Genomic DNA, 12,884 nt, shown 5'->3' on the forward strand with positions numbered 1-12,884 from the left:
ATTGGCACTTGCAGCAGGACCTCGTACACAAGTTTAGCCGAGTGCACAGCTCCGTGTTGAACACCAGTTCCACATAAGGAAAGGTAGGTTTATTTGAGCCCCTCACAAAGGTGCAGTTAAATCACGTAAAGAATTTAACAGCAGGAACGTGTGGGTCCGGGCACGCGGTTCCTGCAGCCACAGCCTCTGGCATGGCCCGATTCCTGCTCCTTGTGTTGGGTGCCTCCTAAATGCTTGAGAACAGAGATCAATGATCAAAAAGCAGCACCAAAAAATGAATTGACTGATGGAAGGAGTTTGCTCTGTGACAAAAAAGGTGTCAAGGTGTCAGAAATGCTCCAGTGGTGCCCGGGACGTGAGGGAGCGCCACAGGGTAGGAGGGAAGGGGGATGCTGAGCTGGGGCTTGGGCAGTCCCGTGCATGGCTCGGGGTCCGGGCATCTCCAGGTGCCTGGGGGTGCGCTGGGCTGGTCCTGGGACCGCGCAGGTGCCATGGGTGAAGCAGCCCTGGGTTGAGGCTGTGGGGCACTCCCCCGGCACTGGGCTGTTGGGTAAAGGGGGGATTTACCGCTCTGTGTGCCTGCCTGCTTTGGGCTGGGTGGTTGTCGGTCTGTGGCTGCCTGTTGACATCTGTCGGTGGTGCTTGAAGGGAAAAAACCAGCCTGTGTGAAGGCAGCGAGGCTCCGCGCAGCAACAGGCAGTGGGCAAATGGTGCAGGGAAGAGTGCGAGGGAGGGCGAGAGATCCGTCTCCATCAAGCCGTCACCAAGTAGCTACAAGTGACGCAGGCGCCGGTACCTCTTCCTGTGCCCGCGTGCTCCCGGCTGTGCCTGCTGCCGCCGGTGCTGGCTGCACGTGAGCCCAGGTTCCTCTCCGTGTGTCCCTGGCAGTGTGATGTGTGCGGGGCTTCACCACCGGGGTGGAACCGTGCCCCTCGGAGGAGCAGGCTCAGCTCCGGTGGCAGCGGGGTGGTGTGACACTTCGGCAGCTAACGATGCTTTTTGGAAAGCACCCGGTGTGCCTCGGTGCTGTTGGGTGCGGGAAGCGTCTGGGAGCCGGGGAGCTCAGCAGCACGTGCCATGGTGTCGGTAGAATCGTACAACAACATAGCCCACCCAGGCCGTCCTTGCTGACACATCCATGGCCGCTGGGTGCCCAGGGTGGCCCGGATTGGGATAGTTTGCCATGCTGGTTTTCATAGCAGGCAGGGACACACGCTGTCCCCACAGGCAAAGGGATTCACTGGCGTTGCGCTGCCTGCGAGCATCCCGGTGCTGCCGAGAGGCAGCTCCCTGCCCACAGCTGGGCACCGAGAGGTGGAAGGGGATGCACGTGGTGTCCGCTTGAACCCAGGCCCTGCCCGTGCCTGGGGCTTTGCGTGGTTCCCATCCAGGGGCAAGCGTCTCTTGTATCAGGAAAGGAGCGTTCTGCGATGGCAGGGATTGCGCACAGCCTGGCTTCTTCCATGGCAGAGACCCCGGGCGCCCCAAAGACCGGGAGGCGGCGAGGTCTCCTCAAAACACCCCAGCGGTGCCCGTCATGGCCTCTCCCCTGCCGCCCGGCTCCAGAGCCGCCTGCCAGGGCCGGAGGCAGCAGAGACAGGAGCGCAGGATCCACCTGGCTGCCAGGGGCTATTCCCACTGTCACCGGGATGCCATTAGGATGCGTCTCATGCCTGGCTCCACACAGAGGAAGCTCAGCTCCGCTGTCGTTTGAAGGGCAGTGACTCAGGGACAGCAAATCTGTGAATGAGACACGGAGGCAGCTTGGGCGAGCAGTAGCCATCTGCCCGTGCTGCGAGCAGCCCCAGCTCCCGTGGGCAGAGCCGGCAGCTCCCTGCCTGGGGAGGTTCGGCCACTTCAGCCTCAATCCTCTTCCCTGGGGACTCAGCCACTTTGGCATCGCTCCTCTTCCCCGCCTGGCTGTTGCTCTTGGCTTCGCCTCAGGGGCTCTCTCCCAACCGATGGCAGAGGGAGGATTTGGGCTGGGTTTGGGCTCCCTCAAAGTCTGCTGATGTGGCTGTTGTGTTAAAAAAGGCGTCGTGAAACAGCATCACCTGGCAAGGTGTTGGCTTTCCAGAGCCTCCGTGAGCATCCTGGTGCTCCTGGTCCTGGCTGAGGTGAACGCTGCCTGCTCAGCTCATCCCCTTAGGAGTAACAGAGACGCGTATCAGACATCTCAACTGATACCTTATCTCGCCACGAAAGCCTCTGTGGTGCTTCTGGTGGATGGAGGCTGCGGAGAGGCAGGAGGGCAAGGGGAGGTGCAGCAAGGAAAGCTGGAGAATGACCCGCACGTGCAAGTAAGCTGTAAAAGGAGGTGAGTCCTCGTGCTTGAGGATGCAAAGCATCTAACCATGAGGTTAGACGGGAGCTCTACTCTGGGCAGGAGGTGCAGGCAGGGGCCGGTGCTGGTGATGATGGTGTCTGCAGGGACAGTGGCTCTCCCCCTGCCGTGTGTGAGCTGTTGCTATTGGGTCTGCACCCCCCAGCATGGAGAGAGGGGATGTTCAGGAGTGTGGATGCTCACTTGGTTTGCAGAGCTCTCGAGGGGATGTTTGAGATGTTTCCTGCAGTCCCTGCTCCAATCCCCATCCCAAAAGGTGTCCGGGCACCCCTGTTCCCCGCCCGTCATTGCTCCGGCTGCTCGGTGAGACCAGACACAGGGATGAGACAGGAGAAGCGGTGCTGACGTGGAAAAGTCCTGTGTGTTTTGCTGGCTCTGGCTGCCGGCTGCTGTCAGGGGGTTTTGCTCCTGGATGCCATCTCCAGATCCTTATTTGATCCCTGGGACTCTCCAGGGGAGCAGAAACACCATCTGTAGAAATGCTGCTTGTTGTTTGTGTTTGGCAAAAAGCCGTAACCCATCCAGTGCGCCTGGCACCGCCGTCTGCCGGGCTCTGCTTCCCGCGGGGCTGCCGGGCGCTAGAAATCTGTCTAGGAGGGGTGCTTGCGCAGGCAGGGCAGCTGCAGCGCCGAAGTCCTGGGATTTTTGCTGCCTGTGCTTAGTTTTTAAGTGAATTCTAGGTGAGTGGAGTGGATCTACACACCTGTGAGTTCTTTGTCCCCGTGAAGGGACTGCAGAGCGTCCCTGCCCCGTGCCCTGAGCCCAGCCGTGCCCACAAAGCAAACCTGCTCGCTGGATTTGCCTGGGGTTGAATGTTCTTGGAGCATTGCAGCCCAGTACCGATCTCATTGAGCCTGTGGAGAATATATCAGAGGAGGTGCTTGGAAAAACCCAGGCGTTTGACTCGGTTGTGTTTGTGAACTTTGCCCAGTGCACCCAGCACAGCACTGCCAGCCTGTCGAGGGAGGGGATTGTCCTGCTCTGCTCCACACTGGCGCGGCTCCACCTCGAGCACTGGGTGCAGTTTTGGGTGCCACAGGGTAAAAGTGATCTAAAGCTATTGGAGAGTGACCAGAGGAGGGCACAAAGTTGGTGAAGGGTTTAGAAGGGAAACTGTATGAGAAGCGGCTGAAGTCATTTGATCTGTGCAATCTGGGGAAGAGTAGAATGAGGGGAGACCTCAGCACAGTTCAGGAGAAGGAGCGGGCGCTGAGCTCTTCTCTCTGGTGACCAAGGACAGGACCCGAGGGAATGGCAGGAAGGGGCCAGGGGAGGGTTAGCTTGGACATTAGGAAAAGGTTCTTCTCCCAGAGAGTGGTGGAGCACCGGAAGAGCTCCCCAGGGAAGCAGTCACAGCACCAGGCCTGGCAATATTCCAGAAGCATTTGGACAATGCGTTTGGACACACGGTGTTAATGTTGCGGTTGTCCTGTGCAGGGACAGGGAGAGAAGTTGATGATCTTTGTGGGTTCCTTCCAACTCGAGACATTCTGTGATTCAGTGTTCCCTGTTACCTCTGCAGCGCGGCTGGTGAGTGGTGTCCAGAGAAGTCTCTGCTGTGATATGGTCTTGTTTGTCATCGTTCACTGCTCTCCCGTTAAAGTGAGATTGTCAGGGAGCAGCAGTGACTGCCGGGGATGGAGGCCTGGCTCGCAGCGCCGTCCCAGCGCGGTGAGGAGCCCAGGGGATGGGGCGCTCTCTGGACACTTCTCGCTTATGGAAATGCCAGGGAAGCTCCTCTGCTCTGTGAGGATAATTAACACTCCCACCTCGCGTAGGCAGCTCGGGTCTCTGCGTGTTGGTGGTACCAAAGACGCCGAGCCCTGTGCTCACCCCTTGCCTCGCTGCCTTCCCTCTCGCACCCATTTGCTCTGCGGGCGCTGGGGGTGCAGCCCCAGGGATCCAAGTCCCATTGTTTTTAAGGCCCCGGGGTTTGCCCACGTCCCGGCTCCTGACCTGGGAGTGGGAGGCAGCCTGCGGGCAGGACTGAGTGGGGGACCAAGCAGTCGTGCAGCTGTGTTTGTGGCAGCTTTACAGGGAGAGGAGGAGAGCCGGAGCAGGTCCTGGGCTTGCTCCAAGGGACAGCAGCAGGGATGGGGCTTCCCCACAGGAGCGCATCCCTTGAAGCTCACTGCCTGAGGAGGAGCAGTGCTGGCCAGGAGCACCTGCCTGCTGCTCCCCGTGGAGTCACCCTGGGTTTCCCCCCACCTCCCCGGGTGCTCTAAGCCCCCTCCTAGAAGGGAGAGGGAGATTTCTGCAAGGGCTGTTCAGCTGGGGATAAAAAAGAGAGGTTCCAGCTCTGAGGTCTGACATGAGCCGTGTCTGCTCCTGTGGGCTCCGTCGGCAGAAGCTGCCAGGAGTGGTGACAAGCAGCCTGGAAGCCATCTCCTGTTGTGTTTGCCTTTTGCTTAAGGGACCTCTGCACATCAGTTAGGGGTAAGGGGAGCCACCTAACAAGCCCAGCTGCGCGCCTCCCTCTGACCGCGCAGGTCGCCTGGGAGCCGGGCTGCTGAGGTGGGACGCTCCCATCTCCCTGCCGTTTGCCGTATGAGGGAGCTGGGACAGGACGGATCCTGCTGCCCACCCCGCTCCATGAGGTGCACCAAGCATGGCGTGAGGCCGGACAGGTCGCTCCCACTGCCAGGTTGCCTTAAACCCTGTACCACATTGTGTTCCCGCTCATACAAAATGAGGATGACCTGCGCCATTCAAGCACTCGGGTGAGAGCAAGGGGCTCCAGGCAGTATGCGGGATCGGACCCTTCCACAGACATCAGCTGTGAAGGCAGCCCTGCTGTGACGCCCCAGTGTGGCCCTCGCTGGGCTGGTCTCTCGTGCCCTCCCAAACACGATGCTCCAGCCGGACCGCTTCCTTGGGAGGCAGATGCACCCGCTCTGCTGGAGAAGCTTCTTCCTCGCTCCTATCGGCTGGTGGGTAATTTATAACTGGTGGCACTGAAGTGTCTTGCCTTTATTTTTTTATATCCTATCTCATGTAACAGGATGTTCTCATTATCTGTATAAATGTTTAATCTGCTTTTGGATCCTGCGAAGCTCCTGGCTGCAGATGGGAGAGAGTCCCTCAAGCGATGCTAATAGACTGCAGGGACCCAGCTTTCCCCCTGTCCCGACTCAATCATGTTCAGCTTCAGCTTCATAGCGGTCTTTAATTACTTTTTAACTAGTTGGGTGATAGCAGACTAGGCTGCTAACTAGCCCCAGGTTACCTGCAGCCTCTCCGAGGTTGCTACCTGGTGAGCGATGCGCACATGTCTTTCCAGAGCCGTGCCAGCTGCTGCCATGACCCATCGTGCTCGTGAGCAGCGCTCCTGCCTGCCTCGACGAGCTCTGCCATTGCACCTCTGCCCCTACACCCGTGTTGCTGTGGCTGCAGCACCGGCTCCTGCATCCGTACAGGGCGTTTTGCTGGAGGATGCTGGAAAATGAGGAGACCTGTGATGTGCAGGCACACAAGCGCCAGCTCTGGCGAGCAAGGGGGCTTGGCGGCAGCCCCTGCCTTCCCCTTGGTCCAGCTGTGGTGCCCATGATTCCAATGAGCAGATTAGCAAGGAAATGGGGCTGTAAATGTGATGGCAGCCCCTGACAGCATCCCGGGCTGGGAGCTGGCAGCGTTCACCCGTGCCCAGGGCTGCCAGCCACCCGCGGGCGCTGGAGGTGTGTTTTCAGAGGTGGACTGTGATGCTGGTTCTCCTGCCCTTTCCCAGCTCTGGGTGCTCCCAAGGCACAGAGCTACCCAGGCTCTTTAGCGTGATTGTTACCTGGGCTAGGAACGTGCATGGAGGATGTGCTTTAAAGCTGTTTTCTCTTAGTTTTGAAGGGAGGGAGCTTAGGGAACTGCATGCGTCACTGATCTGAGCAGCTTGGAGGGGCTTTGTTTTGGGGCACCTTCTTTCCTAGAAAAGAAAGTGCTTTCAGAGCGTGTCTTTATTCCTGGAGCTGGGAATTAAAGATGCTAAAAGCTATGGACTTCGTGCAGTCACTGCGATGGTGGGAGTGGGATGTTCTGACAGATGTTGCTTTGAAGTAGTTCGGGAGTGACTTCAGCAATGAGATTAGGAACCATAGGGGGTATCGGCAGGGGCAGGGCGAGGGTGGGAAGTGGAGGCTTTGTCTGCCCAAGATGCTTCTTGAAGATGAGCCCAGTAGGTGCCAGCCTCCCCTGCACCCCTTCTGCCCTGGCAGCGCTGGGGTGCAAACTGGGGTTGTGCATGGGATGGCTGGGGAAAACTGATGGGAAGGCAAACCGTGGAGAGGGGGGGCTGCAGGTACCAGGAGCCCCGCAGCCCAGCCGTTTGCCTCCCGCAGCTGGGAAAGGCAGGATCCGTGGCTCCAGGCGCTGTCAGCACGAGGCACAAGTCAGCATTATATGTATAAAATAAGTAACATTGATAAAAAAAAGATATAATCACAATGTTTTGGATTTGGAGTTGGATGGGTTTCACCCCAAACCATGTGAATGTGGCAGGATAGGGATAACGCAGCTCCAGAACTATCAAAGCTGTTACCAAAATCCAGCTGTTACAGATGTGATGTCCGAACAGCCCATAGCAGGGCTCGTTTAACAGAAAAATGCACTGTTTAAAAAGCTCAGCGTTGTTAATGTCAGGGTTGCAGGCGGCAGAAATTGGATATGGTGGTAATTGGATGATGCAGCTTGTGTTTGTGACTCCTCCCGGCCGGCCGTGGACATTAGCGTTCCCTTAATCCTCTGCCATCCAAGGGGGCTCTTCCCTCCTGCCCTGTGCGTCCTGCTTCCCGTGCTGCATCCTGATGTGCCAGAGCTTGGAGAGACGCCCGAGCGGCTCATTAGCAGTGTTCATTTCCCTGTGTCCAGGATTAATGAGGCACAGCCACTCCAGATGCTCATCTCAGGCCATGATGGAAATGCGAGTCCCAGGAACGGCTCCCGGAGGTGGGGGCTGGCCGAGGGAGGCAGGGATTTTTCCTCTCAGCCTGCCTGGAAATGGGTGCACGCTGTATCCCAGTGAGCTCCTTGGGGCAGGAATGAGGTGGGTTTTGGAGGAAGGTTTCAGGCAGGTGCCCGGCTGCTGCCAGGGTCTGGTCTGAGGGAGCGGGATGCTCCTGCGCCTCCCCGGCTGGTCCAGCTCTCCTGGCCTCAGTGGCAGCAAAGAGGAAAAAGAGAGTTGTGGTGGGAACCCATCTGCTTCCAGCGCGGATCCCGAGCCGCCAGCCCAAGCAGGCTCCTGGGTCTCCTTCCAGAGCAGCCCCCAGCGCTTCCTCAGATTACTCAGCAGAGCCCAATATTATTGCAATTAACTGCAGCCCCGGGCAGCTCTGCCAAGCTGGAAACTTGTGCCTGGTTTCTCAAAGCATCCAGCTTGGCCGGACCTGGTGTAACAGCTCATTCCTGCTGGACGGGGTCTCTGCTTTTCCCTGGACATCCTGCGGTGGGGGATCAACCCGTCACACCGTGCCAAGGGCTGCCCCAAGGCGTTTGGGTGGCTCAGCTCCCCAGCTCGCAGAGCAGCAAGCGTTGCCTTTTCTGCGCAGAATGAGATTGTTTTGTAGGGGAAAGTTTCTCACTTCCCTCTCCGCTCTCATTATCCTCCTGCCCTCTGGTCTACGAATCTCCCTCCCAGAGGAGAGTGTGCTGGGCCAGGGATGCTGCCCCTGCCTCTAAGGAATTGATTAGATAGTGGAGAACGTTTCTTCACCGACAGAGCGGTGAAGCCCTGGCAGAGGCTGCCCAGGGCAGTGGGGGGGGCTCCATCCCTGGAGGGGTTCAAACACGGTGTGGCTGTGGCATTTTGGCACATGGTTTAGGTGACACGGTAGGGCTGGGTTGGCAGTTGGACTGGGTGAGCTCGGGGGGTCTTTTCTAACCTTAATGGTTCTGTGCTTCTAAGAAAAGGAGTTGTGGCAGCCAGGCCAGGCTTCCTGCACCATTAGCAGGACTTTCCTGAGCAAAACTTCCTAAGCATTGATTCCGGCTCTAATGGGAAAGCAGCAGCTCGTTGGGTTAATTACAGATTGTGGTGGGCATCCAGACTGTGCCAAGCACTGCGTCCTCTGGAGAGATGCCGCAGCCCAAGGATGCTGCTCCGTCCCTGCCCCTGGGTTCTCCCAAAATTTAGCTGGGGTGGTTGAACGGGCGATGCCAGGGTTTACAAAATGCTGGCAGCAACTCGATTGGCATTGAAATGGCCAAATTGCTTCAAAAAAAGGAGTACGTTGTTTTGTGCAGAAAGACTTTGGGAAAGCTGTTGGATGGGGGATGCTCTCCTGGTGCTGACAGGAGGCAGCGGGAGAAGTGTGGGCAGCGAGGAACTCCGTTTGTGCCTGTGCAAAAGCCGTCCCTCCGGCTGCTGCTGTTGGATATTAGTGGAGGTGTGAGCAGACAGGCAGCTTAATTAGGTGTCTGCTGGAAATTCAGTTCATTTGGTTTCTTTTTCATGTCCTTTATGATGGGGTGCTTGGGTACACCTGCAAGATTCGGATGCAGAGAGATTGCTTCTCCTCTTCCTCATGTATAAATCTGATGTTGGCCCTTTTCCTAGGCAGCAAAACTCCTTGTGCTTTTTTGGAGTCATCTAGCCAGTCCTCAGAGCTAAAAATGCAGGAAGAGGGCACCAAAATAGAGCTTTCCGGAGTTCAGGTCACTTCTATTTACTCGGCCAGGCTGGACATGAGCCAAAAGCAGAAACAGAATGGCAGAAATGCTGATTGCAACCAAACACGCTTCCTGAAGAAACTGTAAAGGGCAAGGATGGAAAACAACGAGCCTCCCCCTGTCATTGAACCAGAGATTAGATTTCTTCCTGTCCTGAATTCCTGGAGCTGTTCTTCTGCAGAGGAGCGGGATGAGCCCGAGCTCCTTCCTCCCCACAGTGTCCCATTCCGGCTGTCCCGGCGGCTGCAGCCCAGAGCCAGAGCTGGGACGGTGCTGGTGGCAGCCGCGGTCCCCTGCCAGCGGACCCGCTGGAGCATCCCTGGGAAGCAGTAGCGCGGGGGAGAATCAGGAATGATTAAAAGGGTGGGAGGGAGACTCGCAGGAAACACGAGAGAGTAAATCAGCCGAGCTCGCCTCAGTTATGACTAAACGGGGAGCATGATGCGTCTGCAAACATTCGAGACGTGTAAACACAGAGGAGGGAGAGGGACGGTTTATGGAATGATTGAAAGGAATGAACTTTTGGATGGGAAAATGTAGGTCAAGTGTGAAGGAAAACTTGCAGGCAGTGAGATGGGTGTTTGCAGCGGGGAAACAACCTCCTTGGGAGATGTGAGGGAGCCCCGCTGATGGAGGTGCCCGGCGCTGAGCTGGATGAGGACCTGGAAGACAGGCTGAGCGGGAGGGAGGGAGGGATGCGGTGTGCCCTGCCTGGTCCTACCACCCGCACCCTCCGGGCTGGCAGGCAGGGCCACGCACACGAGTGGTACCCGGCCAGGGCCAGGCAGGCTGCGCCGGGCATCGGAGATCCCTAGAGCTGCCAGCCGGGAGGACTCGTGGCCTTGTCCTTGGGGAGCAGTGACAGAGCTTGCAAAGGTCCATGTGCAGCGTTTCCGTGTCCCCTTGGCACCACCAAACAGTTCAGTGCCCGGGGAATTGGGAGGGGAGCAGCCACCGCTGGCCCTGGGTCACGGCGCAGGTTTGGTTCTTTTCCCATTCCTGACCCACACATGGATGGATTCCAGGCTCTGCTGTTGTGGGTGCTGCCACTTAGTGTTTGCAGCAGAATTTTTGTGAGCAAATATAGAATTTGTGGCTATTTTAGTGTGACCGGCAGGGAGGGAGAGGATTCTGCACCTCTGCTCCGCTCTGGTGAGACCCCACCTGCAGCCCTGCGTGCAGGGGTCCTCAGCACAGGGAGGAAGGACTTGGAGCTGTTGGAGTGAGTCCAGAGGAGGCCACAGGGATGATCCAAGGGCCGGAGCACCTCCTGTCCGAGGACAGGCTGAGAGAGCTGGGGTTGTTCAGCCTGGAGAAGAGAAGGCTCAGGGGAGACCTTGGAGCAGCTTCCAGTGCTGAAAGGGGCTCCAGGAAAGCTGGGGGGGATCAGGGAGTGCAGGGATAGGATGAGGGTTACGGTTTTCAGCTGAATGAGGGGAGGTTGAGATGAGATGACCTCTCCGTGGCCTCAGGTTGCACCAGGGGAGGTTTAGATTGAATATTAGGAAAAAAATCTTTACTGAAAGGATTAGTGAGCTCTGGAACGGCTGCCCAGGGCAGCGGTGGAGTGCCCATCCCCGAAGGGATGTAAAAGCCATGTGGATGTGGCACTAAGGGCCGTGCTTTAAGGGTAGAGTTGGCAGTGTCAGGTTTATGGTTGGACTTGGTGGTCTTAAAGGTCTTTTCCAACCTAAACAATTCCGTGATTCTGTTTTCTTCTAATTCTCCGTCCCATCTATCTTATGGTGTCAGTGTCTGTGGAGATGTCTAACCCTGCTTTGCCTCCTGTTGACGTTTCATGGATAGATGCTGCTTTCCCAAGGAGAAGAGCCCTTGAGATCTCTTGTGTAGTGTCATGGGGCACCCCACCGAGGGTCCATGTCCTCCTTGCTGCCCCACCATCCTCCTGCTCCTGGCACTGTCCCTGAGGGAGAGGAGGCCAGCAGGGAGGACACATATTGATGCTGGGGTTGCAGCATCTCTGGAACAGGGACTGTGCTCTCCCTGCCTGTCTCCCTTTCTCCTCATTCCCAGGGAATCGTAGAATGGTTTTGATTGGAAAAGACCTTTAATATCATCGAGTCCTACCACCATTCCTGCTAAGTCCACCACTAGACCATGTCCCCAAGTACAACATCTACTCACCTTTAAACACCTCCAGGAATGGGGACCCAACTACCTCCCTGGGCAGTCTCTGCCAGCACTTGGCGTATTGGCTCGGGCAGATGGAGATCCAGACCTCGTGGCACTCCCTCCTGGTTGTGTCCTGATTGCAGAGTCAGTCCGTTCTCTGGAGCCATTCTGCTTTGTCTCAATAATTCGCGTCCAGTGGGGCAGGGAGAACAGGCAGGACCCCAGCTGGATCTCCAACATCCCAGCTGAGAGCCCTGACCACAGGGCTATTGACTGCTCCGAGAATCCTGCCCCATAGATTGGGGCCTGGTCCCGATTAAACTCATTGTGATGAAAATCTCACCAAAACTGACATGCTTCCATGAGAATTCTGAGTTTCATGATTTGGCATTTTCCAAGGAAAAAAGAAAGAGAAAAAAAAAAAGAAGCTGAAATAACTTGCCAAGAATTTCCCAACCAGCTCTAATCCTGAGCCCCCACCGTGGCCCAAACAAACGATGATAAGGATCTATGGAAACATGGGGAAACAAAGAAGTGATGTTTTTAAAGCCACCAGAAAATACAAATGCAGCTGGGAAGGAGGGGCCTGGGGTTTTCTTCAAGCGTGCCGAGGAGGCAAGTTTGTTCCCTTTGAATCCCAGGGAGTTCTTTCTGCTTGGTTTCAATGGGGGTCGGATGTGGTCACTAATGTGACCTTAACACTAGTGCCCAGATAGAACCATAGATGAGCTGGAAGTGCCAGGGAGGGTGCTGCTCTTCCCAGCAGCATCACGGGTTGCTCGCAGCCTGGAGAGTGACCACTGACCATGAGGAACGACAGACCCCTCCCTTTTCCAGCAAGCCAAGACAAACAGTTTCCACCCGTGCCTGATGCTTGGGAGATCAGGGGCGATGCGGGAGATACAGTCCTAACCGAAGCATCTGGGCTGCGCCTGGCCAGCTGCGATGGGCATGAATGCACAGAGGGTGGGAGGGAAGGACTGGATTTTGCCGAGGAAGGTCATCCCAATCCATTGTGGATGGAAGCCGCTTTCTTTCTCCTGCTCCCATGTGGCTCTGGACCCAAGGGAGTGGGAGTGGGGACCAGACAGGCTGGAGAGGAATGGTTGTGGCACAGTCTTGCATTTGTAGGTGAACCTCTGAAGGACCAAAGTCCTTTCGAATGGGTGTGAATCCCTGTCCTGCCCCTGGTGAGCCACAGGCTGTCTTGTGGGGGGAGGAAGATGCTCTGGGATAAGCAGTGCTTGAGCGTTTCACATGATGGACCAAGCTCTTGGGCCACCAGCCTTGGTGGCATCACCGTGGTCTGTCACAGTGCCCATCTGTCAGGAACACTGGTACATGTGGTTAATTCCCTTTATTTTTATGGTGGGTTTAGTGTGTTGGATGAGTTCCACAGACCCAGTTTCTTTTAATTGATGGGTGGGGTCAGTAATGCCGATGCACCAACACAAGTTTCTCCTGTGAGCCGGGGTCTCCCTCCCTCTCCCTTCACCCCATGTCTCCACGATGCTTTGGCTGCCTGGGCGTGTGGGGAGATGACACGACGGTCTCGGTGGCTTCCCTAGGCTGTCTACAAGGCCTGGCTGTGCTCCGAGTATTTCAACGTGACCCAACAACAGTGCCGACAGCGGATCCCATGCAAGCAATACTGCCTGGAGGTGCAGACCAGGTGTCCTTTCGTGTTACCGGACAATGACGAGCTGATCTATGGAGGTTTGCCTGGCTTCATCTGTACGGGTAAGGAGGTCCGGGA

At 56.8% G+C, this 12,884-nt stretch overlaps 2 protein-coding genes across 3 annotated transcripts in view; both read left to right on the forward strand.

Moving 5' to 3' along the window:
* The window catches only part of ARR3 (arrestin 3), a 349,343-nt gene that overhangs the window by 173,862 nt on the left and 162,597 nt on the right, over positions 1-12,884 (forward strand). The window lies entirely within an intron of this gene.
* NALF2 (NALCN channel auxiliary factor 2) overlaps positions 1-12,884 on the forward strand; it is a 28,006-nt gene that overhangs the window by 6,939 nt on the left and 8,183 nt on the right. The window contains exon 2 of one of the 2 annotated variants that reach the window (XM_054076016.1): positions 12,697-12,844. In XM_054076016.1, coding sequence (XP_053931991.1) covers positions 12,697-12,844 — 148 coding nt within the window. Of the gene's footprint in view, positions 1-12,696; positions 12,869-12,884 lie in introns of both variants that reach the window. The other variant, XM_009555312.2, reaches the window with a different exon arrangement.

Source organism: Cuculus canorus, chromosome 10 (assembly GCF_017976375.1).
Source record: "Cuculus canorus isolate bCucCan1 chromosome 10, bCucCan1.pri, whole genome shotgun sequence".
In the NCBI taxonomy this organism is placed as follows: domain Eukaryota; kingdom Metazoa; phylum Chordata; class Aves; order Cuculiformes; family Cuculidae; genus Cuculus; species Cuculus canorus.